General features: G+C 44.6%; 1 protein-coding gene across 7 annotated transcripts in view; it reads left to right on the plus strand.

The window, feature by feature from the left end:
- LOC309415078 (transcription factor 4) overlaps window positions 1-27,816 on the plus strand; it is a gene marked incomplete at its 3' end in the record, with an annotated part of 234,114 nt that overhangs the window by 103,263 nt on the left and 103,035 nt on the right. For 5 of the 7 annotated variants that reach the window (XM_082012483.1, XM_082012485.1, XM_082012488.1 and 2 more), the window contains exon 5: window positions 13,215-13,279. In XM_082012483.1, coding sequence (XP_081868609.1) covers window positions 13,215-13,279 — 65 coding nt within the window. The remainder of the gene's footprint in view (window positions 1-13,214; window positions 13,280-27,816) is intronic. The other 2 variants (XM_082012486.1, XM_082012489.1) reach the window with 1 other exon arrangement.

Genomic DNA, 27,816 nt, shown 5'->3' on the forward strand with positions numbered 1-27,816 from the left:
CGCTTTCTGTGAGGGTGCCTGGGAATTTTTCGGTGAAAGCAGTGGAATCACATCCCAAAACAACTGCCCTTGGCACGTGCGGAGTGCTCGGGAGCTGCGGAGGGCTGCGGGCACGCACCTCGGAGCGGGACGGTTCCCTTCCCACCCCCACACCCAGCTCCCCAGGCGCCTGCAGCAGGTCTTCCCGCGCGCGTCTCTCGCGGCAGAGCCGAGGGTGGCCGCGACTCCCGCTCTTCCCCGGGACCGCTGGGGGTAAATTCCCCGTCGGGGTGCCGGCCGCTCCCTGTGCCGGGATGAGACCTGCGGCTGGCTGCAGCTCTAATACACTCCATGACAGCCCCCACCAAACCACCCCAGAAATCCTTCTCTGTCATCTCTGACAGTAACCTTAAATTGTAAAAACACATTTTGAAAGATGTGTGACTTTTTAAGAAGTTGATGTCCTTTTAATATGCAGGATCTTTGGAGGGGGGGAAAAAAAGTACCCTTTTTAGAATTAAAGCACGTGCCACAAAAGCATGCATTGATAATTATGGGGGTCTTTGTTCCAGTGCCTGCAGTACTAAATGCTAAATCAATAATAAATTTAAGATCTGTGTGAAGAACTGCAGCACTGGAGTAATGGATCCGACTCTTTTTCAGCATTGGTTTCATAATGGTCTTTGTTCTGCCAGCGTGCCAGGAGTACTGCCTGCCGTTCACCTTGCCTTTCTGCCTGGGGTAGTCCTGAGCTATCAAGTTCAAAATAGTAACATCTTGATTTATGTAAAGATTTCCAAAATTTTTAAAGCATTTTTCTTTTTTTTCTGCTTTAATCTTTGTTCATGATAGTAAAAACAACAGCGGTTTCGCAAAAATCTAGAAATAACAATTGTGTTTAATCTAAAAACATTTTCTTACACAGAACAACAAAATACAAATAAAGATATTTTTGAAAAATTACATTCTTTTTCCCACTGAAATTTTAAAAGTTAATTAATGACTGCTTCAGTAAAGTGACCCCTGGTATTCCTATTCTTTTTTTTTTTTTGTCCCAGTTTCCCAAAATCTTAAAATAAGCATGCATTTAAACTTAAATTTGTGTTGGTCTCTGTCAGTGTAGATGACGGGCTTTTCAGAGAGTCTTGTGAGACAGGCACAGCACTGTGAAGCCCTATTTATAAAACTACCAAGCTCATCTATAAAATGATTCCTGATGTTCCCCAGCAGACCCCAGAGCCTCCCCCGTTGTCCAACGGCTCCTGCAGGTGGGATGGCTAGTGGGCATCGGGCAGTGCCGTCCCTGGAAGGGGACCCTGGCACGAGCCTTGATAAGAGGTAGAAAGAAAGTAATTTGGAAAATGATTGGTTTTAAGCCTTAAAAATAGTGAGAGATATTCATTCTGAATAAGAACACATGTAATACTAGAAAAAATAATACTGTATTACAAGCCTAGAGAATAATTAAGCAGTGACGACATGCTACTGGGGGCTTAGAATGGCACGGCTTGGCCACGGGCGTGCCCAGTTCAGTGCCCCTTGGCTTCAGTGAAGGCGTTTCCCAGTTCCCGGGTGATCCTGCTGGCAATCTCTGGGGAACATCTGTTGATCCCAGCACTGGGCAGAATGGGCCCTTGCTGGTAGCAACATTGGCTTGGCATTTGCAAGGTTGAAATTGAAAAAAAGAGATCACAAAAAGAAGTGCTTAAAACTAGGTTCCCGATTCCAGAGCCCAGTAAGTGGCTTGTTTTGGTGAGTTGTGGATCAGCAGCTTCCACCAGTGACACTGGCTTGGATTTACAGTACTCCTGCCTATGAGACTTTATTTAAATGCCTAAATAAGGTTGTAGCTGCAGTTACCTACTTTATTTTTGCATCATGACCCCAGAGCATTGCCCAAAAATGGTTACACAGTTATTTCTGCAGATTTTATTTCTGAATGATAGCAGACCTGCGTGATGTTGGGCCAGGATAACGACAAGTTTATAGAAGTCCTTCTGTCCTCTTATACAGAAGAGATTCTCTGTAAGGAGTTCTGGAAGTACTAGTTACTGTTTCCAGCACTGCATTTCCAAATTATTTAGGAACTTCATTACAAGCAGCTAATTTGCATGGTTTCTCCTCTCATTGGTCCACTTGTCAGTCAAGATCAATCTCCATAGGTGTGGCAAAGCCAGTATTCCCAGTTCACGTGGTTTCCCAATCCACCGCTGCAGCAGCTGGCTACAAGGATTCCTTCCTAAGAGCCCAAGATTTTGGTTCTTGAAAAGAAAGTGATTATGGGCGGTTGGGCACCTTACAGAAAGGGTTAATTTACTGTTTGCATCTTTGGTTAGTTCAATAGTATGATACGGTCATCAAAACAGAACAAAGAAGGACCATGGCGGCTGAGGGCTCCTACACGGTAATTATTCAGTTGGATCTGGTTGTGTGCACGTGTATAACGAACATCTACTAACGCTGAATGGTGAGGTGGCTCCACTGCTTACACCATAGATGGTAAAGTCACAGACCTTGAAGATGAAAAGATCTTTCAGCCCATCAGTGCTGTTAGCTTGCCTATTGCCAGTTCTCCCAGCAGTATGGGGCCAAACCGGTGAAAAATTCGTACCCGCAGATCGTGGTGGGTTTCAGTAGGGTGGCTCCAGAACGACACCTTCTGCTGGCCCTCAGTCTCGGGCGTCCATGCTCTTCCTTGGGGTGACGTTTCTACTGGGAACTCATCACCAGGGCTTTGGGGTGGGGACAGGGATTTTATGCTGTTTTCTTCTTTTTGTCTGGTTTACTTTTTATTTGGTCTTTGATAAACTACTGATAACATGTATGCTTGTTAATAATGGAAATGCCCTGCACTTAGCAAATTTGCCAGGTATAAAAATGGCACTATTTAAAGTAACTAAGACCGTAAGATTTTTGAGAAGATAATGTTGGCAAACCACCTGTTCACGTATAGCTAGCTTGGTAGATAGATAGAGGCTTTGGAAGGGCTATATGAAAATTGAAAGACTACAATATCAAAAATTTAATAAAAAATAAAGTAAATCAAAGTAAAGTCTATAGTCAAACTCCTTAATTGTGATGCATTTGCTGAGTTTCCCTCTTCCATCGTCGGCCCTGCTCCGATGCCATATGGTCTACCATGGAACATTTAACTTGTCAGATATAATGGATTGTCCTGGAAGCAGATTTTTGCTTTGAGCGTTCGGCTCCTTTCTTGCATTTCACTCTCAGCTCCAGGCTGCAGGATGAAGGATTGTGGTGGAAATGCAAAGAAGAGACACACAGTTGATTCCCCTTAAGAGAGTGACCTATATGCCACAAAATTTTACCCACGTAAAGAGGCATTATCCCTGTCACTGACCCTAGCAGGCTGCATGTCAGAACCATTTAAATTTGTCTGGACTTAACAGATTGTGCAAATGTTTCAGAATCGAGTGCTTAGGAATAATAAAGGCTTGTCATTTCAACTTAGGCAGCGGCGGCGCAGCTCGCGCTGGCCAAGGGATGAGTATTATTTATTGTGACCTACATGTAACCTAAGCTGCCTGCCTTGTAGACCTTGTAAATTAAGTTCATCTCCCAAGGCTACCAAAACTTAAAAAAAAATACTATCTGATAAGGAGCCCAAGTAGCCATTGCTCTGTGCTGTAAAGCAGAGGTTAAGGGTGGGAGGGATCGTTTCCGCGGTTGGGCCGGTAGCAGTTAATTACCATCCAACGCTTTGTGGCTGCAAGAGGAAATGGAGGTTTCTCCTTGGTGTGTTTGTGCCTCTCTGAACCGCGGGAACCTGCCGTGGTTGGGAGAGGGGACTCTTGGCTGTCAATAAAAAGCTGCCGCTGGAGGACTCTAAAGCATGGGTGGACATTAGAAAGTTTTCTATGATGTAAACTTAAGCAAGTGATTTCTGAGACAAATGTGAGAAACGACAAATTCTTCCCTGGATAATTTTTTTTTTTTAATTTCCTCTCACTTAAGTATAATAAAAAACAATAAAATATTGGCTAGAAACCGCAGGTAACATTGCTGTCCTATTCTGTGATGTAATTGAAGAATCTAGGGTAAAAATCTGGCCCTGCTAAAGATACTAAGTTTTATTTAATATTAGTGCAGCCAATTATTTCACCTATAGAGAATAAAATATTTGTAAATCAATCTGAATTTTGCTCTTCAATATTGCATTCCTTTCAGGTGTGAAGTTTGTATGAGGAATGGTAATTTTTTTTGCATTAAAGTTATTGTCTTTGCATTTGGCAACAAAAGGAAAATTGTCATCTTGTAGAGGTGGGCAATCCCTCTCTCAAAGACTTTTTTTTTTAATTCCCTCAGTGTAGGAATCAACATTCCTAAGTGTCTTTTCAAGAGAGGGCTTTATCGTTCTTGATCTGAAAGTGTTGGAGAGTGCGGGTACTGATGCTATGAGTTTGCCTGTATTCTCAGCCCAAATTGTTTGTTGAAATGTTTAGGAAATGTCCGTTCTCAAGTGTAAAAATCTTATTAGGCTATGCATGCCCTCTGCTGGATATTACCGATTTGAGACTGTTGGGCATTTCATAATGTTACAGTATATTTACCACATCATTCCTGATGTTTTGCCATACACTGAGAAGCTTGTAGTTTGTTTTGTCTGCTTAGCTAATCCAAATTACCAATCCATTGTTTTCAAAACATCAAGATTATAACAAGAATAAATGCTAACTTTTTCCTTTCAATTTTCTATACTGAACAATATTACAAATAAATAACATTTCTGTAGAAATTTATAATTATTTAATCTCAATATAAGGTAGTATTAGAGACTCTGTTAGTTCTGTCTATATATGCAGAGAGCCTGTGAAGGCAGGGGAAAAACAGGAGGTAAACTGCTCCAAAGGCATTGGTGCTTTTTGTATTAAAACCTGAAAATTTATCTTTGCCATCACGCTTTTAAAATGGGTCCGCGCGAGCTTGTGGTCAGCATTTATTTCCTTCTCTCCGGTGCGCAGGTGATGCTGTAGACTTGATTCAGGCTCTGGGCAGGAGGGGTGGGCTCAGCAGCCGAGCACTGGGGTGCGGAGGGTTTGGTGGGTTTAGGGGTCCCGCTGCCTGGGTGCAAAGTCACCCAGAGTCCCGAGATCGCGCCTTTTCTGTCGCTTCGGGACAGAAGGCAGCCGTCTAATGAGAATGGTTTCTGTTTATCATGCTGAGGTGTAGATTTGATCCCCAGTCTGAATGATAAGGCTTTTGATCTCTTTATCCCTGCTCGTGTCCAACGTGGTTTGTTTTAGTAGCCTTTTAATAAATGCTACTAGATAGGGGTGGTTTACAGACCAAAGATTTAGAGCCCAGACTTGGGCTGTAGGAAGGTTTATTGTCCTCTTTCAATTCTGTGTCTTTCATGGCCTTAGATCCTTATCTAACTTGTTTTAAAGTGATGCTGTTTTCATGCTTGAGTGAAAACCCAGGTTTCCAGATACGTGATAAAGATCTCCTGGCTGGTCCCTGAACAAATGATGAGGGATCGCCCTACAGTGTATTTCAATTTAAAATAGCCTTGTGAGGCTTACTTAGGATAAGACAATATCCAGTGCTTTACATTCAATTCTTACATATTGCTTTCAGGTCCGGTGTATTACTACGACGTGTTTTTGTCTCGTATCTTTATGAAAATGTTGCCCCTTTTTATTATTCTGGTTCTCTAGTATTAGATAATGCTTTTGATGATGATGTTCTTGTTGTTCCCTAATGCCTGTCTTCATCCCCTGCCCATCTTTTGACTATTGTCTGTTCCAAGAATGAGCAGGGTGAAACACGGTGAATGGGTTTTCTTAGAGTTTTTGTTTCTCTCCAAAATAAATTTGCCTCTTTCCAGAGTGATACAGGTGTTCAGGCTTAGATGATCATAATTATTTCCTCTAGACTGAAATTCCATGCACATGTGAAAAGGAGAGGAGACTAAAGATGTTTATGATGTCAGATGCATCTTCCCTCTAAATGAAGGATTGTCTCCCATAAATGTTCTTCCGTTCGCAGCTTTTGAGCGAGCGTAGGTGCCCGGCTGCTCTGGCTTGCTGAGTGTGGCCGTTCGTGCAGCAGCAGGCTCTGCGAGACAAACGCGGGGGCCCACGACAGTGGGGCGTCGTTAAGGTTTCTTCAACTCGTTAAATATAATTTCTGCAGACGGCATTGAAATAAACAGTTGTTTTGTTTAAATATCTAATTTAATTATGAAAGTTTATTATTCTGGTCTCAATTAGCGTGTGTACTTGATATTAAGCTCATTAATGTTCCTTGTCTGCAGAACGCAGTATTATTTATTGGCTGCACAATTGCAGCAATGGCTACGAAACGGCAATACCTGCCTAACCTCTGATTAACTTCAGGGTGCTGAAAACCTGTTGCAAAGGGTGCAACGAGCTTGTTCGGACTGGATTAGGCTCAAGTGATCCTGTAGTGCAGCTGTACCAACCAGGCGAATAACCAACTATTAGCATCGAACCTTTCTTCTATGGGATAGTACGATAATCTTTACAATCTAATTGATTTTGGTCGGACTAGTCAAGGACTAAGGCACCATTTAGTATAAATGTGGTAGAATATGGTCTTTGATACTCTGTCTTCACATTCTTATTCTTACAGTTTCAAGTATAGTTTTGCCACAGCTATTTTGTTTTAAAAGCACGCAAGCAGAGAAGTCACATACTGCCCTGTAATAGATGCTATTATTTGGTAGATTACAGAAATAGATTGAGCAATTTGCCTCAGTCTTTTGGTTTGGGTCCAATATTTCATGAACCGGGATCAGTGACAAAAAAATTGGTCTGTTTTTTTCATGGAGTAGCTGAACGTGGCATAGAAGGGAACGTGAAGCTTGGGGCGGGCGGCGCCGGGGCCAGTCCCTTCCCTGCGCTTGAAGCCACCAGCCCTGCGGGGGGCACTGGGCAAAGCTTGCCGGCAGCACCCTGCGGGATACCCTTCAGCAGGCAGCACAGCCCTTCCCGCCAACGCGTGTGTGTGCGTACGTATAGACACAGGCACACGTATGCAGCCTGTGTCTGTAAGGAGGTAGTTTGGCCTTTGGGGCGTTTGGGAATTAACCTTGCCCGTTCAAGCCTAAGCTCCAGAGCAGTGAGGTGAGTCAGTAGTGAAGTACCACTTTCGCTCTGAATTTTCTTTTTTATTTTAGTATAGTTTTAGGATTTCATTTCCTTTGTGTTTTGATGATACTGTTTAAAAAAAAATGTCCTTTTGTAATGGTGCTTGCTTTGGCATCATAACATCTATTTAGGAACCATTACTGTTTACTGCACATCACCGTAAGTGCAAAAATCCTCTTTCACGTCAAAAAGATCTCTTTCCCCTAGCATTGCGCTACATTTAGGGGTGTGATGTCATTTGAATTATTGGGATTAATGCCTTCCCTTAGCTTTGTATCTAGTTCATGGACCTTCCCTGGATGAGATGCTGTGTCATTTGTACTATTTTGTGAAGGTTATTGCACAAACTTCGCTTAAAGTCTATCAGATTTCTCTCTTATTGTCTGCACTTCACATATAGCACAAAGCAGAAAGAGCTCATTAACATGATACCTCCATTACCATCGGATGAGATTCTTTGTGATGTAAAATACGCTGTTCAAAACCTCACTGAGATAAATAGGGTATTTTGACTGTATGTCCTATACCGGTAAGTGCGCTACTGTTGGAGAAGTATGTATATATAACCCCGGTCAAGCCCGCGTTGGTAACTTAGCTGAGCTAAGCAACTCTCTCTGCTGTTTAAATGTTGGAAGAGGAAAAATCACAGCCGGACCCCCGGCATCAGCAGCCACTGCCCGGACCCGCTTGTCCCCCCAGTCCGTGGGGACGATGCCTACCGAACCCTGTCGGCGCCTGCCCCCGCGCATCACCTTTCCCCGCAGCCCGAGCACAAGGGCTGCTTATTCCCCTGCCAGCTCCCTGCCTGCGCTGCCCGGGCGCTGTGCCGGCGAGCACCGCTCCCTGCCCGGGTTAACAGCCCAGGAGACGCCGAGCCGCGCGGAAGAGCTAGCTGTCGCACAAAGGGGGACAAGCCTCAAGCCAGCTGTTAGCCCTGGTGCCAAGGATGGCGTGTGAATTTGCATCCTTCGATTAAGAGCCAAAAAAATTCATTTACTACTAAAAGCATTTTCCTTTCCATTTTCCCTTTCTCTTCTTTTTTTTTTTTTTTTTTTCTTTTAGAGAACGGGGTATTGAAAAGTTCTGAAAAAACAAAGCTACCTGCTGGCTCCTCTGATAAAAACATGGGCAGGCTATTTTGTCGAGGGCAAAAGACAGCAAGGCCTGGGAGGCTGTCCGTGGAGGGCACAGAGAAATATACATTTCTCTGAGAGCGAGGTGCTTGTAGATACAGAATATATAGTGTACAATGGCTCATTTATTTCAGTGAGGATTTTTCCCTCAGATAATTTATAATCCTACATAAATTTTAGTTTGATTTCTCTGCTGAAATGAGTCAGGTTTTCAAATCTCTGAGGCAAAAAAACTTAGTACTGATAATCTGGCTGTCACTGTCAGGAGTCAGTGTGCAGAGCTGGTCCTCGTGTCCGGCAGGGCCGGTGCTCGCACACCTTCACTCACGCTAGTGAGCACTGAGATGAGTCCGGCACGGGCTCCCTGGAGAGCTCAAATCCTCCCTTTCTCGTGCAGCCAGACTTCAACAAGCGTAAGAAAATTCTGACTGCAAGAATTAGAGATTAAGGCTGAATTCAACTGTTTCATGGGCCTGATAACAACACAGATAAACCCTGCTACAGCTGATAACGTGTCTGTGTTCATTCTATACAGACAAGTGTGGAACGATAAAGTTCAGCCCGTTCTTCAGTTGCTCAGAACTTTTTCCCAAATATTCTCCAGTTCTGTGTTCCTTGTACCTGGTCTGACTTGGACACTGAATTCTCCTCTAATTTGTCATTCTCTGTAGGGGAATCGATGGGGCTCCCTTCAGGATGCATATGAGACATTGAACATTAGAGGGAACAATCATTAATTTTCAAAAATGCTAGAAATGCAGTAATAAAATAAGAAATATGTTTAAGCAAAATTGTAGACCTGAACAGACCAAAATTTACAGCCATTAAAATTCCAGTCCCTAATACAATTACTTCCCCCCCAGGCAGGTTCCCCTTCTTCAGTCTAATCAAGAACTAAGCCCCAAATGTAGGGCAGTAGAAACCTGAATTAGAATATTCTGGTCAAACTCATCTCTCAAAAAATATGTCAAACACGAAATCGATGTAAACATTGAATTGAAGTCATTTATAGAAATAGCTTCACTTCCTTTTCTCTGCAGATGGGAAGAGTTGCCTCATGCCTCTCGTTCTGTCTACCAGGGAAAAGCCAAGGTGCCCTATCTCCCAGGGCAGGGAAAAGAGAGTGGGGAATCAGATGACTTGCATTTATGCTTTGGAAGTTGCTTAAATTTTCTACTTAATTTGATGAATTTTTCAAAGTATACCATGGAAAGGCAAGTGGCTTCTTTATTGATTGATTGGCAATCCTATGCTGCTTTTATTTTCCACAGTTAAACAAAAATGCAAACAAAATATTTATGAAGCAATCAGTTTAGTTTAGTGGAGATAAGCAGTATTTTTTTCTGGAGGTATTTAGAAAGCAGAGACTTGAGATTCAGTGTTTGTCAGAAAACAGGAGCTGCATGTAGTTCTTTCTTTGTCTCTCTTTGACTGGCATGCATTGTGTCAATTAATTGAATATACATATATATTTACACACACGCTAAGTTATTGCCTCCGATAACAATGGAGATGCTTTTTCTGCCTTACCTAAAGAACAAGCGCATACTTGAAAGTTATTCACCAGCCTTTGTAGGTCAACTTCTTCCATGGAGCTTTGTTTCAATTGTCAGATCATAAAGCCACGGAAGGGTATAGATCGTGTTGCGTGTTCGGAGCGCTGGTAACAAATGGCACATTTTAGCGTTTGGTCCTCTAGGTAGAAAAAATTAATCAGATGTCTGACAAGATTTGTTATTCGTCTGTATTTCAGGCTCCTCTTTTTTTTTTTTTTTTTTTTTTTTTCCTTTTCTCCTGCCTTACGACAAATATTACTAACGGGTACTTTTAGGTTTTAAAATATGGACAACAGTACTCCATGCAGTAAAAGACTTGAACGATTAATGCTACCCTTATGCCTCTTTTGAGTAGTTTTAGCCATGGGGCTTGGCACTGCCACCATTGTCTTTGTGCCAAAAAATATCCGCAGCGGCTGCCGCATTCTAGTACTAGAGGGTTGTCTCGAAAATTCCGCAGTGAATGCGTCGGGTGTCTACATCGCTGTAGACACTCTCTCTTTTTTAAAACATTAAAAAAAAAAAAGAAAGAGAATCTTTAGCTCTTGCAGACCTCAGAAAACGCACAGTACAGGCTGGGGTGTTCAAGTGACTGAAAATGATGCATAATGTACAGTAAACGTAGAAATTCAGGAGAAGCTTTTGTATTTGTGAGCACAAATAGTTGCTTAAAGAGCCTACTCTTGCATATTATCAGCACTCTTGCAAATTTTATTATCTGAAACAAATGTGCCAGTGAATTTTAAGCAGAAAATCAACATCAAGACTGTAGCTAATTTTAAATGGACAGTTTATACAAAAGATATACCCCCCCCATGAAGTGTCATTACAAAAAGTATGATAATTTCATAATTACAGTTGAAAATCTACGTATGTACATCTTTTTAACGGTTTCTTGACTTTTTCATAATTTTTGGTGATTCGTTCTTAATCGAGGAGGCAGATTTCTAGCTGTACGTGGGAACAACAACAACAAATGTAATAAAGTTAAAGGCTTACACTATCAGAATGAAATGTGTTCACTCGTGATCTCCAGAGCTATCTGTTTGGTGGTAAAAGTGGATGCTATAGATGAAATCTTTACAAGGAGCATAATCCTAAAAAAAAAAAAAAAAAAAAAGTCAATCTCCTGCTGGCTGCTGTGCCGCTTTGGTACCTCACAGACTTCGACAGAGTCCTGGACGAGTGCCCATTGATGTCATGGAAACACTCAAATTACTGAGAATGATTCATGTCTATGCTGTTCTCTTATCCTCCCCCACACAAATAGAAGTAGATTTTAACCCTGACAACTTGTAATTTGCAGCGGGTTTATTTTTGTATCTGGATAAATATTTTTTAACAACTGAAATTAAGATGAGGCTGCCTGTGTCTGATACGATAGAAAAGAAGATTACTGATACCCAGGCAGCAGGGAGAGGCGCGTTCAAGGTATCTCGTGTCGCTGCTTGCACTTGGTTCCTCTCGACCCTATTTTTCTGTTCGGGATTTTTTTCCCCCCCGTTCTCACCGCTTGTGATTTGCATCGACTTTCTGGCCCTCTTGGGGTGGTGGGAAGTAGCACACGTAACTCCAGGCGTGCCAGCAAGACATTTTGTTTTCAGATCTCTGCATTGGACGTGGGGATTCATGACTAAAATTTCGTTTTCATTTCAGTCTTGAATTATTTCTGCAAAGGCATTCAGCACTCTGAACCTGAGGGGGGCTATGGAGTGGGTGATCCATCATTTTTGTATAACTGGATACAAGTGCTTTCAAAAGTTACTACGTGTGCAAATGTCCTATGAATTGCAAACAAATTTTGGAGGTTCCCATGTATAAGTAACCACTTTATGTGGAAAACAACAAAACCAAAACCCATCGAGAAACAAAAGCAAGCTCTAGAGTCTTAAATTACGAGGAGGAGAAAGGTGATTTTTTTAATTCCAAACCACTTGCAATAGTCAAACTTTTATCAATAATACCTCTAAAGGGCGATCAAACCTAGTAGCCGTATATTAAAGGAAAGGCTTGTGGAGTCAGAATATGGCCACACCATTTTGGGAATGATTAAAATCAACTCCATCATCCTTTGTCTGCCGATCTGCCTCTCCTCTTTCTTTATGAGATCTGGATCGCACGGGGAAGCATGAGGGGACATGCCAGGTAGGGACCCCTCATCCGCCGCCTGCCTTGCTCGGCCCCGGAAATTCCTGAGGTCGGTGGATATTGCCGTTGTTATAATCTGCTATTTCCAAATGCTATTAAAGGACCTTTTTTAATGGCTTCGGTAGGTGTACTGGCGCGGCGGCGCAGGGTTTGGTGTGGGGCGGTCGCCGCGTCTCTCCTCCGCGGGGGTACGCGGCCCCGTGAACCTGGCTTCTAGGTGCGGAGTGTCCCTGGCGCGGCTGGGAGTTCCGCGCAGAAATAAACTGAGCATCTGGTCCCTAGTAACTGGTACTGTCTGATGTGGGTTTTATGCCCCAGCCTATAATAAAAACTTTAATTTTATGAGTGATTTTTACTGTGTTCTTGGATGTTTTGTTAGATAATACCTCCCCCCCTCCCGTGATTATCCTCACCATAAGGGTGGTCTTTTAGTGTCAATATGTTTTGTATCAGCCCTCTTGACTGCTCTTTGTCTCCGGAGCACATGGTGCGCTGCTGCTCAGCCATGACTTAATGCTTTGCAGAAACCACCTCTTCCCTTCTTGATTTCGCTTGCGTCTGGCCATTCAAACCTGAAAGAACCTTTATTTTCCTTTGTAAATATGGCATAACTGTAACCGGTACTGCAAGTCAGGCTGTTGGATCTGTGTGTTAAAGGCTTCCTGGGAAAAAAAGAAAGGGAAAAAAAAGGGTACTTAGGGCTGGCAGGGAGTCTCGGCAGCCCTTGGGACCCCCGTCAAGCCCCAGCGTTGGTAGCGACTGGCGATTCCCAGTCGGTGTCTCTTTCCCAGGTGTCAGTGCCACCATCGCCTTGATCATGGGGCACCGTGCTCCTGGGAAGGAGAGCGGGGAGCCGCGTCCCCAGCAGCGCTGGGCGAAGCTGGCCGTCCGGAGAGCTGGCGAGGGACCCGCCGTGCCGCCGGCGGGGTGGTGGACAGGCGGGGAGCCTGGGAACAGCAGCGCTTGGGAGGCGTGGAGGAGATCTGCTCCCACCTCCAGCCAGCCGGCGGAAGCCCGTTAAATCCTGGTTCCAGGAAGCATGTGGAGCAGCGCAGCTGAGATTAGGAAGTTTATTTCACATCACCATCCTCAGCATGAAAAAGCGTTAATCCCTTTCTGGTGCCTACATGCGTTACGCAGTCAGCAGTGCCTATTTTACATATGTAAACAGCACTAGGAAAATGTGGTGAACATCATATAAAACGCTTGGAGAAGCTATATATATCTGTTTATATCTGTTATACTTTTTTTCTTTTTTTTAACAGGTAAAACAGAAAGGGGTTCATACTCATCATATGGAAGAGATTCGAATTTACAGGGTTGCCACCAGGTAAGTGGAAGTCTGCTCAGCAGAGGGGTTGTGATAAATACTCTTGATAAATGAGATTTGCTTCTTAAAGTTGTGCGTCTTAGGGATAGGCTCCATCATAAACGGCGACGGCTGCAGATGTGCATTTCTGAGAAACGGGCTCTACTTGCAAACGCGGGTTTTAAAGCTCCTGCCTGAGCTTTTCTAGCCAGGATACAGTTACTGGAGACCATTAGCACTTGGGTTGACCTAAAACCGCCCTAGTCAGAGCTGCTGTGAACTATTGATTATTGTCCCTCGCAACAATGCGGCACTGTTCAGCATGGCGGGTCCTGCCCAACAGCACAACTTCAGAAATTACAGAAGTGGAAACGCACCGCAGAGCCTGTGTCAGCCCCTAGCTTTGGACGGCTACTGCAGTAAATTATAGTTTTCATAGAATCTGTATGATGTTGTGTGAAAACAAGGTTGTATTGAGGGATAAAAATGTCTGTGAAAATATGATTTGTTGTCCCTTTTTGTTTCTGAATTGTTTTTGGCTGGAAGTCAAGGCCAGCAGGCTAACAGCAAAGCCGTCTCAAGGGAAGCATGCGTGAGCTAGAAAAATAAGAGTAGTTTAATTAAATAATAAAATGCCGATGTAATACAAAGGTATAGCATGCGTGTGTGTGCGCCTCTCTGCACTTTGCATTTGCATACTTTTAAGTCTCCAGAGAAAGTCTGAGTCTAAAAATACTATCAATAGCCAAAAGTCTGTGCTTTGTTTCAAGACAATTGATTTTTTTAAAAGACTCTTTCTTTTTCATTTCAGTAGCAATATTAATCGTGTGTTTAAATTCATTTTGTTCTTGAAGAGTGCTAGGCTTGCTTTCCTTTTTCTAAGTGCAGTAGCTTTGCACTTTGGAAAACTATTGAAAGAATTTAATAGCCTTCTTAATATTCAAAGCTTTATACTGTTCAAATCTGCCAGGAAGAAAAAAATCAGCCCACAAAAAAACGGCCAAAATGCATATGATTTCCCTATAGGAAAGGGAAATACTTGATCCCTTCTTTCCTTTCGTCTGTCCGTGTTCTTTAATAATGTGGGGAAACAGTCTATTTCTATGTTGTTGGGTTTGGGTTTTTTTTAAACAGTTAGGGTAGAAGAACGAAACCATTTGAGCAATTAAAGAGAAATTTGTGTCCGCAGTGCGCGCATGTATGCCGGCAGTGGTGTCTGGAGGCCAGACCTGCTCTCGGCCGGCCGTCGCGGCGTGCCCCTTCCCTCCGCAGCCCCGCGTGTGCCGGGCCGCATCCCGGCCCCGCCGCCTGGACGGGCTCCCGCGGGTGGGTGGGCGCGCGTCCCGGGAGCTGGGCCGCCGGCCCCGCGCCCCTGCCGCCAAGCTGCGGGTGCCTGCGCGGGGCCCTGCCCGCAGGTCTGGTTTCGGAGGTGGAGGCTGGGCTGGGGCAGGCGGGGGGAGCCGGCGGCTGGCGGCAGCTTCCCCGCGCAGGTGGCCCTGGGGCCCCTTCCGCTGGCCGGCGCGGACCTGCTCTGCTTTGCCCCCGCTGCTATCGGGGCCGGTGCCAGCCCGGCGGGCCAGCGAGGTGCGCTCTGCTGCCGGAGCGGCCCCTGCGCTGGCCGGTCGTCATCCACTCTGAGTTCTGGGACGTTTCCTGTGCGAAGTTTCGCGTGCGGAGCTTGGACTGGGGAAGGCAAGGAGGGGGAGCTGCTCTGCTTGGCTAAAAGCCCAGTTATACCTGTTTAATTCTATGTGGAACAAACTGGAAGAATACAGAGCTGCTCGCTGGCGAGGGTTTACAGGCCGAGCCTCGACAGTAAACTTGGTGATGCACCGAGCCGCCGCACGCATCACTGTTGCGGGAGTCGGTGCGTGGCTTACGGATCTCCCTTGCGGTAACCAGACGCATAGGTGCAGAAGATCAGACGTGTAACTGTAACCTCACCTGATCCAAGACGACTGCAGTAGCTCGTAGTTCATTTTAGGAGCCATTGCTAGCTAGTCCTCTTTGCTTTTAAGGCCTTGCATGCTTTTGCGCTCTATTGTTAGAAGGTACCAAGATGTGTTCCTGTCCCCAGTGCTAGCACAGCGCTGGGGATATTGTCCCCAGCATGTAGTGGCACCCATCCAAGGGTGAGACCCATCTTCTCTGCAGCTCCAGCCACCTGGAGATCCTGCTCTGCTGCTCTCCTGAGTCTGCTGCCGTTTCCCATTTCATCTGGAAACATACCTTTTCTTTGCTGCACTTTGCTTTTAGTTTTGCTTTCAGTCTTACTGTATTGGAATGATCTTGTGATACTGCAAGTAAGTTAGAATTTGTTTCTGGGTTCAAAATGGCATTACACCTAAATAAGTTATATGGTCCACATATGCCTTGTGCGTGGATTCTTAATGTGACTCGTACCGCAGCCTTTTTGTGCACACCCGTGTCTGTGAATACCTGTGTGGCACAGACATGCATTTTCTTTGGTTTGAGAGTAAAAAGTTAATCTTAGAAACTAAGGACAGAGATGCAGCTGTAGGCTTGAGAAGATAGCTTGCCATAAACAAATAATTTTTTCTTAAGCATCCTCAGCTTTATGTCCCAGCCAAAGCGAGGTGGTGGTGGAGAGTGACCCGGTTCCAGATACCCCCAGTGTTAAATGATGTGGAAATTTCTCGGTGTGGTGTTACGGCAGCATCGCCGCACCCGCGGTGCTGGGAGCGTGGAGAGGTCGGGGCAGCTCGGATCAGTCCCGTGGGGACGGCTGGCGGGAGCTGCGGGCCCCCACCCAGCCCTGCTCACGCCGTGCCACCGCCTGGCAGATCAGCAAACAGCTGAAACCCCTCGTGGGCAGCTGCCGGGTAATTGCCGTAACGAGGACGGTTGCCTGCAGAAACAGGCAGCACGGTTTCCGCCTCATCTTTTTATGCAGCACCAACCGCCTGCAGTCGAAGTCCACACACTGTTCCTTCTCGCCAGATTTCTCTTCTGGTCCAGAACGCAGGAGAGGACAAACCTGAAAGTGCCAACGAGCTCCAGCCTTTTGGCGAGCCGCTTCATATCGCATGAAAAAGAGGATTAGCCCCAACAGGCAGTGCAAACCGGGGAGATGCCGAGCACCGCAGCGCTGCTGCCTGTCCTGCGTGCCGGGGAACACAGTCTGTCAGGATGCTGGGAAGAAACCAACATTTATTCCAGTAACCAAGCCGATGCCTGCGGTTATAGTGTGAGAATTACTGTATTTTTTTCCCTGAATGATAGCATTGAATAATCATTTTTTACACTTCGGTGGACCAGTTCTGAAGTTTCCTCAGAATTCAGTTGGTACAGACATGATCAGCTCTCTGGATGGCCCCTTGATTGTATCCACATGGTAGTGCCCGGTGGTTGTGTAGCGTCAAAAAAGAACTAATGGAGAGATCCCTACCTACCCACTCTCCTCTTCTGTGGTTTCATTCATGAAAATTTGAGGAATGTTAGGAAAACATTACAAAGAAGTACAAATAGTAAAGATTTCAATCCGTGGAATAGGGCCTTTCTTTCTACCATATGCATCCCCTTTCTTGAAGTATCGTGGAAAAGTGGATGAAGCAGATGACCAGTGCCCAGACAGGAAGGAGAAGAAAAAATATCTAAAATAAGAATCTTTCGAATTCCTGAAAGGTACAGAAGGAATAATGCTTAATGCAGAGGCTGGGCCATCTGTTGGCTGTTTTCAGGCTGCAGAGCTATCAGGATCCACCGATTTATTAAAAAGTATGAACCTTCAGGCTTAAAAGAAAATTAATAAGCTACAAGCCTATTGCAAGATTTCTAGGATGTGCTTTCACACGTATTGAGAAAGATTTGCTTATCTAGACAGAAGATACTGAAGAAGACTTGGTGAATGCCAAAGGAAATATTGGTGCTAATATTGTGGATCGTTGAGAATCTCCTGAAGCCCTGGGTTATCCGAGGGACTGGAGTAGCGGCAGTAGCTGTGTGAGCTCCTTTTTCCTAAACCCAGGAGGAGTGTGCAGATTTTTGTTGATTTCTGAAAGGTAAATTGCTACCTCCAGATGTGATGCATTGCTCTCCGTAGATGAGTTCCTGGAACAATTAAGGAAAACTAAATACCTAACGATAGTGAACTTGCTACCTATTAATCTTCTGGTAGGAAAAAACCCAACCACCTCTCTTCACACGAATAGCAGCAATGATCTGCGGTTTCATCCCCGCGCTGTGCTCGCACCAATGAGAGAAGAGGTCAGAGGCACAGCAACCCATTTACTTACAGATGATTTTTATTTCCGAGCCTAGGGCCCAATTGGGCTCTCACTGAAAACCATAGCAAATACAACACTGATTACAGTGGGAATGGAAGAAAGCTTATCTTGGGAACTATTTAATTCCATTAGAGAGAAGTCATCTAAGAAACATGTACCAAAGTTGTTGTCAAGACACTTTTGAAGCACTGGCTTCATTGAAGTTAATGACAAAAATCTCATTTCATTCAGTGAAGTCAGGATTTTGCATGTCTTATTCTGCGCTACTTACCATTTCCCCAAAGACCAATTTTTTTTTTTTTTTTTTATATTGTGCTGGTTTGGGGGGGATTAGCAAGGCAGTGGTATTAAAAAAGCGTACCTGCTTGATTTCTCTAACTTTATTCCGGTTTTCTGTACTAGTCTGGTTGGGTCTGCACATGGTAATGAAGAGCAATGCATCTGCTTCTTTATTCAGAGAGCTTCATGTAAACCAGCACTTTAAGGAGGTAAAGGCTAGAAGAAACGATTTGGTAGGTAGAACTGAGCATCAGCCGCTCGCTGCATCCGCAGTCGCGGAGCAGGGAAACGCTCCAGTGGCAACGTGAGCTGGAGGCTCGGCTTGTGTAAATCGCCATGCTTCGGTTCCCCAACGACAGCTAAAAGTGAGGGGCTGAGTTAATTCCACAGTGTCCATAACCCGCTGATACTCCTTAGTGCAAGAGGATCTGGATACACAAAATACTGTTATTAGACTAATGGTAACATGTGCTGCTTACAGTAGCGTGGCTCCACGGGTCGATAGTTAATAGTCGATGAGCCCGACTTTGAGTAATCCAGAGCTATTGCGCTTTTCTGAGCAATTCAAAAAAGCAGCTAATAAAGAGAACTGTAAAATGAGCTTGATGACCAGAAAACATACACCATAGATTTCCAAGGCAACACACGAGATTGTATGTGGGAATAAATTAGACAGTCCTTTGAAAATTTGGATTATGCCTTTTTGGCAAAGGCGTAGTAATAGATACTTAGCTTTTAAGGTGTTTTAACTTAAAGCAAAATCCCCAAATCCTAAGATGACTTGTTTTTACTACTAAGTCTTCTGGAAAGTAAGTCTGAATGTTAGTTTTGGATGTACTGGTTTACTTGATGTTCAAGAAATACTCTCGGAGGCCAGTTGGAACCATCCCAGTGTTAAAAGCTGACTCCAGAATGAAGTGTTAAGGTAAAAGCTAGTGGAGTAGTACAAGCTCAGCCAGCTTTTTTTTGGGCTTTTTTTTTTTTTTTTAATAAGACACAACTGCTACCAAAATATAATAAACTTTATCCAGATTGAGATCAGATCTGCTAGCCTTCAGCTTGATTCAAGGTACCACGGTGAGAGAAAGGCCAACCACCGGAATGACATAGGCATGATGTTTGACTTTGTTTTTATTGGAGCTTCAGTTTGAACAGGCAGCATTAGGGGCTGGAACAAAATGGCTCCTTCGTGCCTTTACAATGCCATAGGCATCCGAGGGCAGTCCGCCCAAACCTGCAGCAGCCCTGTGGCTTTCCAGGATTTCCTGAGGGACTGTATCACTAGCAATTTATTCAAGGAATCCAGATCAGAAAGGAATAGGCTCCGAGATCCTGAGAAGTCGGAGGGATACGACTGGCAGGGCAGCGTTTCTACAGAGAGCATCTCTGAACCATAACACAACGCATATCATTTAACTCACCTCTTCCTTTCTTCAAGTACTTTTTCTCCAATTCCTCTCTTCCTCCCTTCTCTCACTCCAAAGCCTCCAGCCCACCCTGTCCCTCTGGAAGCAGTGGTGTGTCTTTCCAAGAGCCTTAATGATCAAGGGCACAGCAGGCTGCCATGGCCAGCGAATATGCCAGTTCTGGCCCAGGTTTCTAAAAACTCATTTAAAAGTTCATGCAGATCCATCCAGAGTTCAGCCTTCTTGTAGCTACTAATGCTTTCCTGTATCCTTTCCCATTGGATCTGACTCCAGATGTTTGTTGGACATGGCAGTCTATTTACAGACACTACATGGTCTTTCCCGACGTCCCTCCTCCCGCGTGGTCATGGATTCTCTCTCCTTTACCTCCCATCTTTTCTTACTCCCCTGTCCCTCTGTGATGGGCGAGAGGAGCTTTTGGCACACGATGGGGCTTGTGGTCCCTTCTCCGTTCAGCTGGGACAGCCAAGGTGCTTTCTGAGAAGGTTTTCTCATTAGATGCGTGGGGCATTTCATCCTCTCTGTGTCAAAGCTCGCTCCGAGGGGAGAAGTCCTTGGCTTTTTCTCCTTGAGCAGGTGGCCGCGTGGCCGACACGCTCCCCACTTCCCTCCTGTCCCATCCCTTTCTGTCCCCCACCCACAACAGCAACCTGAATGTTTCCCATGGAGGAAGGCAAGGAAAACCTTGGATTTTAATGTTTGAATGTTTGTGGCTCAGTGTGCGTAGTAGAAGGATGATACGACATACCTTTGACAGAGGTTTTGTATAGAAGTAACAGAAATATTGCTGGAAAACTTTAAAATGAGGGTAATGGAAATGAAAGGAAAGACACAGGCAGCTTCTGCAGCAAGTGCACATGGATTAACTCAGTCCAGCTGCCCATGCCCGCCTGTCTGGGTGTCCAGTAAGGCTGTAAATCCTTGCATAACGCTGCTGTTCTCATGCTGAGAACGGAATGGACAGAAATAGCTATTGCCCATTTTCTTTTTTCTTCCAGAAGTGCTGGGACTTCCTTTTTCTGCTGTCAATTACTGAATTGTTGCAACGTCTCTAATGACGTGAAGAGGAGTCCAGGAAAGAGAGAAGTGAAAAAAAAAAGCAGGAGGGATTATCTTTTTATCTGATATGTACTTTTAAAAGGTCTTTCTTCAGTGCTTCATTCAGCATGAGATTGAGACTAATGCATATTCTGAAATCAGGCTTCCGATTTAAGCCGCTAAAGAATAACTACTATAAAAATAACTCTGGTAGCATCGCACAGGGGCTTCCCGCATCTCAGAGACCTCGCCAACGAATGCACGAGTGCTGCCCCGTGCATTTAAATGCTCCTGGGTTTTTTTGAATTTGATCAACAACACGTTCTTCAATATCTTGCAGAGCACTTTGGGGCTTTGCTTTCTTTTTCCCTTTTTTATGGCCTGCCCACCTTTTCATAGTAAACAGTAAAAAAGACGGCGTCGTGACTGCAGACAGGGAAGGTGTGAACCGAGGTGGGGGGGTGTCTGCACGGAGCTGCTGCGCTCTGAACTGCTTCTAATTTGCACGTTGTTCATGAACGTCAGGGCAAAGAATCTTTCCATTTTATTGGTATTGTATACAATAAGTTATTAAATTTCATCTCTGTAATACACCTGCAGTAAAATAACAAAACATTACTGCACTTAAGGAACATGTGTGTGTGGTGCAATGTTCCGCCCCTCCCTTCCAAACAGCTGCTTACGGATTTCCAGATCCATTGTATGTATTCCCTAGAGCCCACCTCTAATAATCGAGACACATCTGCCATTGCAGTATTATAGGCATATGTAGTTTTATTGAAAACTATACCTGTATATAAAAAAATTAAATAACTCCTACCTCAATTAAATTGGCAAGAAGATTCTTTTCTGAAGATCATATTGCAGACCTCTGGAGACACAGCGAGTTCATTTTATTCTTCTGTTACAAATCACTTAGTATTTTTTTGCTTAGTCAAATAACTAGGTTTCCTCACATTTTGATGGCAAGATTCCTTTACCTATAATAATTTCTCCCTCATTCTCTCTCCCTATAAAAAACACACAAAAGCTGTACTAAAGCCGTAACAGATACCTGATGTACCAAAGAATTCAGGCTCCTACAAAGTCTATTGCTAATCCATTTTTTGTGATTAGATCTGCAGCGTCAACACTCTTGAGAAAAACTCCAGTGCTTTGTTTATTTGCTTTTAAGTATTTGAATACTCTGACATCTTGCCTGGGCAGTACGTACTTCCCAGCCACAGCTGTGTGTGTGGATGTGATGCGCTCCGTAGGAGGCACGGTACAAAATAGAATTACGCTGTATTGTACGTATAGCCTTTGGCTAAAGTAAATGTAGAGAGAATGAGCTCCTTGCCCCTAGAGTCCAAAATTCCTCCTCAGCGGTTACAGCCGTACTAACCTCTTGTGTAGCTCTGATCTTGCATGTGGGGTAAGGAGGTGGAGTAGGTGAACTCTGGATCTGCCTTTCCCTGACTTCGTCAGTACACGTTCCTGCCCCGAGGACAAACGATCGGTGTGAATGGATAAAACTGCGGCTACCCTGAGGTCGGTGGCAGAAGTCCCATTGAGTTCAGTGGGGCTGGGAAGCAGAATTTTGCCTGGTAATGTCTGTGGTAATTTATAATTGGAGAAGATTCACCTCTGTCATCGTTTCTGCTTGAGCATCTCGCTTTGGGAGGTGGAATCATTGCTACTGCTCCAGAAATTAGTTCTAGCGCCCATAAACTATCCTCCTGTGATCGTGGGCACATTGTGGACTAATGTTTTTGATGTTACAGCACTAAAATAATGACATAAGAGATAAAATTTCCATGTTAATCAAATGTATTAAAGGAACAGACTTAAGTTCAGATGTCTGAATGGCTCATTTAGCAGAATTCCTCATGCATCCAGAAAGACATGGTTTCATTGTCCATATCATAATTGAAGAAACGCTAAAACCCAACACTGCAATTTAGTGGTAAAAGGAGTGCTTTTCTCTTAGCCCTTTGGATCAAATGTTAAGCTGAGGGCTATTTTGTTGGAAGTGAGCATTCCAAGGGCACCTTTCTGGAGCTTATAACCTGGCAACAGAATAACACTGCGATTTGTAATGTGCAATAATAGGTTTATGTTGTGGTTGAGTGCTAATAGGAGCTCGGTTTGCCTTCGCAGTCGCTGCACTCTGACTTTCTGTGCTATCGTGAATGCGATAAAAAGGGGAATGATGCTTGCCTGCAGTTGTACCGTGGCAGGTTGTGGGCTCACTATGCTGCACGTTACTGGTTCAGGTCTGGTCAGTGTTTGATGGAAGACCTCCAGCAAAAAGGCAAGCTGTGCTTTGACTAATTCTGGCGATTTTCAGGACTTGGAATGGACTATTGAATGCCGTGGCGTAGAAGGGTGATAGCTGGGGATGCTCTCCTTGGCTTATAAGGTATGGTTTGGCAGGTTTTGCTAATATCAATGCATAAACCCTAAAAAGCAAAAATTGGTCCAGTGGAATAGTGGCTAAAACCATTTTCATTGCATACTTGATGCAAACAGCGGCATTCATCAACCCTTCATTGCTTTCTTCAAAGACGGCAGTCTCCTATGTAGCCATGTGTTCACCTCTCAATGGTGAGCTACCTGTTCCTTTCCCTGGCACCATTAATAAGCCATGTTTGTTCTGAATCGCTCATGTAACGAGCCTTCAAGGCCCGTTAGATAATCCAGCTCAGCTCAGCTGCAAGGTAGTGACAATTCCAGCGAGTTCTGAAGAAAAATACCAGTTTGTGGACTATCGTAAATTCTTATCAGTGTGATGATTGTGAGGACACGGATATATCTCACTAAGGACACTATAGCTTTAGAGCTTTACTCACAGAATCATTGTGGTTGGCACCTCGTCTAACGCCCTGCTCAAGCAGGAGCAGCTAAAGCAGACTGCCCAGGACCATGTCCAGGAGGGTTTTGAATTATCTCCAAGGTGGAGACTCCGCAACCTCTTCCAGTGTTTGACCACCCTCCCAGTAAAAAAGTGTCTTCGTGTCTTTAAGTGGAATTTCCGTATTCCAGGCTGTGCCTGCTGCCTCAGTTATCAAGTGGTTTGGGTCGCTGACTTCCAGAGGATTCAGAAAATCTCCAGCTTTCACTGGCAATTTTATGTAAATGCGGGGAGGGAAGGAGGAGCTCACGTGCGTGCAGTGTGTACGCACACCTGCGCAGCACGCGTCCACAGCACACGCTCGTGTGCTTAGGTACTACGAAGGATTGTGACAGTCATAAGGTAGCTCTAAGAAATGGATTTCTGGGGTAGCTTCAGCATGCTAGTATTGACCTCATCTCTGACACCTCTCAAGACAAAATAGTCTTCTTGTCTTCTGGGAGCAGTTGCCTTTTGAGAGTCGTCTTCTGTTCTTCCCGTTTCTCCCACCGTTGCAGCAGTGGAGGCATCTGCCTTCCGTAGCTCCTCGCCCGGTCTGACTCCTCTCGGACACACCTGGTTGGTTTGATCCCGTTGGGTTTATCTGGGGGTGGGGGGGGTGCTTTTCCTTGTGTTTCTGAACAGAGCTTGTCTCTGTCCTGTCCAGACCACGACTGGTGTCTCAGCATCGCCCAGTGCACACAGAAATAAAGTTTATTTCAAGTTTTGTTTTCTCCAGGTGACCATTGTGTTTCTGAACGCGATGCTCTCTCACAGTGGCCACAGACGCACGTGGTGCTTTTGTAGCGTTTCCTGTACGCTGTCGCATTGCTCATTTCCAACGGAGCATTTCCAGTAGCCTTTTGGCTGCCCAGAGGTTACTCCGTTCTCCCGCCACCCCCTTCTGACATGCGGTTACCTGCTGCTTTGCAGGGGAATGAATAGCATCTTTAATCACACTTAATTACCGTGCGACTGCAGACAGGAACTTCACATACAGAACAGCTCAAGATGGAGAAACAAGATCCTTTACAAGCATAGAGAGATACAGAATACTAATTATTAAAATAATCGCTATTTTCAAAACACACACTACATAGGATTTAGTCAAGGTCTATACTTTCTAAGACAGCTGTTAATTTGTTTCTACGAGTCATAAAATTTCTCTCATTTTGCAAAGTTCTTTACAGTGTTTCTGGTTGCAATTTAAGCAATCTGCAAGTTGTCCACATCTCTCTGAGTTTCAAATTCTAGTGCATCTCTTTTGCTTACACTTTGCACAGGCTAATAATTATATTTTAGGTCATTCAAATACAGAAGTAAATAGTTCAGTACACAGATACACTGAGAAATCAGTGTTTTAACAAACAAGTGCTGTACGTTCAGACAGCAGATCATTCCTGCTGCGTTGCCTGTGGAATTTCTTCACCTGTTTTACTGCAAACTCTCTGGGAAGGTCCAGATAAACACAAGCCTACGATCTGTATATTTTTAAGAGCTTTGACATTCCAATAAACTCTCGCCACCTGATTTTCACAGAAGGCTCTTTAACTTCCTTCTGGTTAATAGCTGGAGGGAAAAAAGAAATATGTTTTCATCGCACTTGAAAGACACGTTTGAGTACCATGGAGTTGCTCCCTCAGTGTCTGGTGCCAGCCTTAGCCATCAGTCCAGCCTGGCATCAGCACTGACCTTAGCGATATTTTTTCTTTGGAAGAAGACACTCTAGCTGTGCTTCTGTTGTTGCGTGAGCTATTCGTTTGCTTCTGGGCTTAAAAAAGGAGCAATTACTTTTGACAAATAGAGATTTCGGGGAACGTATGAGGATATGAATCCTACCAGCTATTTATGTATGGAATAATTAAAAACAATGACTAAGTTCTGCTATCAGCCTGCCTAAAAAAAGAAAACCCTCTGATACCTCAAACACACAAGCAACATCAAATGGCTGTAGAGCCATCATGGAGCGTTCCCTGCTTCTTTTCTAATTCTTTATCTTCGCCCATCTGAAGACACTTTTCCAGCTTGTTTTAATTCAGCATTGAAATACTTCTGCAGGGCTCGGGTCCCTGCGTCCCACCTACGTTGCACATGGCCATTAGGTGCCTCCCCAGGTATCCGAAGGGCTCCCGTGACTGCTGCGTAGCTGTTCCCAGAGCCGCGGGGCAGGTCAGGAGGAGCGACCGGGGCGTGGGAGCCCCGATCCCCTGCGAGAGGTCCCCGGGGAGGCCGGGCTGGAGGTGGCCGGCGGTGCCCGGCGGCTCGGCCCAGAGTGGCACGGGCACACACCGCTCTTCCTGTGCGGTGAGCGGCTCCGGGAGCTGGGTTAGCTGAATCATCCCCCCTTCGTCCTCCGCTGGGGAGCGGGAGCCCATGTTCTCAGTGCAGCCATGCCCGACTTAGGACTCCACATCTGTAGACTGGGGGCCATCGACCAACGACTTAGCAATGCCTTGCGGTGTGTCTTTCTCGCTTCCCCTTTCCTGTTTTGCTTGATTTTCATTGTTCCCCTTTCGTAGTTCTCCCCCATAACTGACTTGTGTTTTGCTGCAGTCTGTGGCTGGTGGTACGACTGCTCGGGTCGGAGGGCGAGGGCTCTGTCTGAGGGGTTGGATGTGTCCTCGCAGGGAGAGGAACAGAGCTCGAGCCCTTCGTGCCTCTAAGATGTGTATTTCATTTGGCTGCAGCCACCCTGCTCTGTCTTGTGCTCTCGGCCTTAGCTTGGGAGCAGCATTTTTAAAGCATTTTTTCCCGCCCCCTCTGGCTTTGAAAAGTGCCGAACACATTGTTGGTGCTTAACAAATAATAAATAATAATAACACAGGAGCCAGGTATTTCTTTATGCCTTTGCAGCAGATGAGGTGCATGTCTGCCAGGCATTCAAGTCTTGCTGCAGTATGTTTAGCAACAATGGAGAAGTTAGTATTTTTATTTCGTTTCGAAGTTAATGACAGAATACAGCCATCTGTCTGCATGCTTATAGGTCTGTCTGGTTTTTTTTTAAACTACTTACTTTCTTTGAAAATGGATCCTTGTTGACTGTCAGAAGAAAATATTTTTTTTTAAATAGTAAAGATATAGGCTATACTACAGTTGGAATTATGGATATTTCCCACATCCTTGTCTTTCAAAAGTGTCTGGGGAAAGATGCATATAAAGCTTAATAAAAACCAACTGTAGCACTGAAATATGACTCACTTGGGTATTTCTCTGTCTCTTTTTTTACATACCTTATGTATACAGTGTTACCTTTACATTGGATAACAAGGTGCTGTGACAAACCCAATTTTTGGAGAGAGTTATATTTTTATTATTTCATGTAATACAAAAGATGGCAATTAACTGCCCAGCCTACCGTAGCCGTCTACAGAGAAAATGAGCAAGACGCTGCCCATTGCTTTATGGCGCCTTGCTGTCACGTCTTCCCTGTGCCGTGGTGGGAGTGATGGGCGACTGCAGCTTCCCGACATGGTCGCTAATGTCTCTCTTGTGAACGAGAAGGTACAAAAATAGGTTGTTTCCACAGTTTGAAAATCCTGCTTGCCTTCTTGGTCCTGAAAAGTCAGATTTTAAGAACCTCAGACAAAGGTTTCGTGAGGCCATCTTGCATCGTTGAGAAGCATCGCCCATGTCCTGCCCTCTGCCTACGTCGTGCTGGGAGCAGAGCTGCTCTGCCTTTTTCTAATGCCTTTTCAGCGTCTGTTGTCCAAAACACTACTCAGTGGTTGCATCCCGGTTCACTGCTCCCCTTTTTTTAAGCCTTGGGCCTGGAAGAGTGATAATTTTCCATGAATCCTTACTATTTTCATTTTAATATGTATTTCCAGTTTAAATCAATCATTTTTAGAAGTTTTATTCCGTGATGACCAGTCTTGGACAGGCTTTGCAAAATGATTGATTCCTAGCCCAGCTTCAGAAGACTGTGAGGAACTGCATTCGCAGTTAGTGCAGGTCACCGCTCTGCTCTCCTGGCAGCATCAGCAGGGTTCTGTAGCAGCTATATCCTTCTTCATCCCCGGGCATCAGATACTGGAGTCACATTTGGAAATTTCTACTGCCTGTCATATTTTATGGGGACATGGCACATCCTGATACCGTAACGATAGATCTGACGTGATTGTACATGCGTAGAGCAGCACAGGCCGTTTTGAAATTGCAAACGTACAATAGGAAGACACCTCTTGCTGCATATTTTTAAGTAGCTGAGAAAGGATGAATGAGGCTTCTTCCTCATGAACCCTTGCTGCTGCATCGGGGTAGGAGAACAGCGACGTGCTGTGCCGGTGTTATTTAGTCTTCCAGTTACTAGAATCTTACTCTGAAGTTACCTGGTTTTACAAATTTTGCCATGTAACTTCTGGCTCGTTGCTTTTTTCCCCCGCTTCTTTCCTTTATAAATTCGATTGTTTTGAGAGATGTTGTCTGTATTTCCATAGGACGTTAAGTAAAATCAAGAGCAAAGCAGTATCTCTGAAATTTTGCTCTCCTCACTGCTTCTGTTCAGCCTGGTATTACCTTTCTGTAGAGTAATTCAGCGTAGCGGCTTTGATTTACTCTTTTTTTAAATTACTTCTTTCAGATAAACTAATTACATGTTTTGTGACAACTTTTGTCCCTGGTATTAGTCTGAAGTGGTGGTACCATCCCTGCGGAGCTCCACTCCACGTCAGCGCTTTTCTGCGTCTTTTGACTATG

Source organism: Phaethon aethereus (assembly GCF_964289735.1).
Source record: "Phaethon aethereus genome assembly, chromosome: W".
NCBI classification, from domain to species: domain Eukaryota; kingdom Metazoa; phylum Chordata; class Aves; order Phaethontiformes; family Phaethontidae; genus Phaethon; species Phaethon aethereus.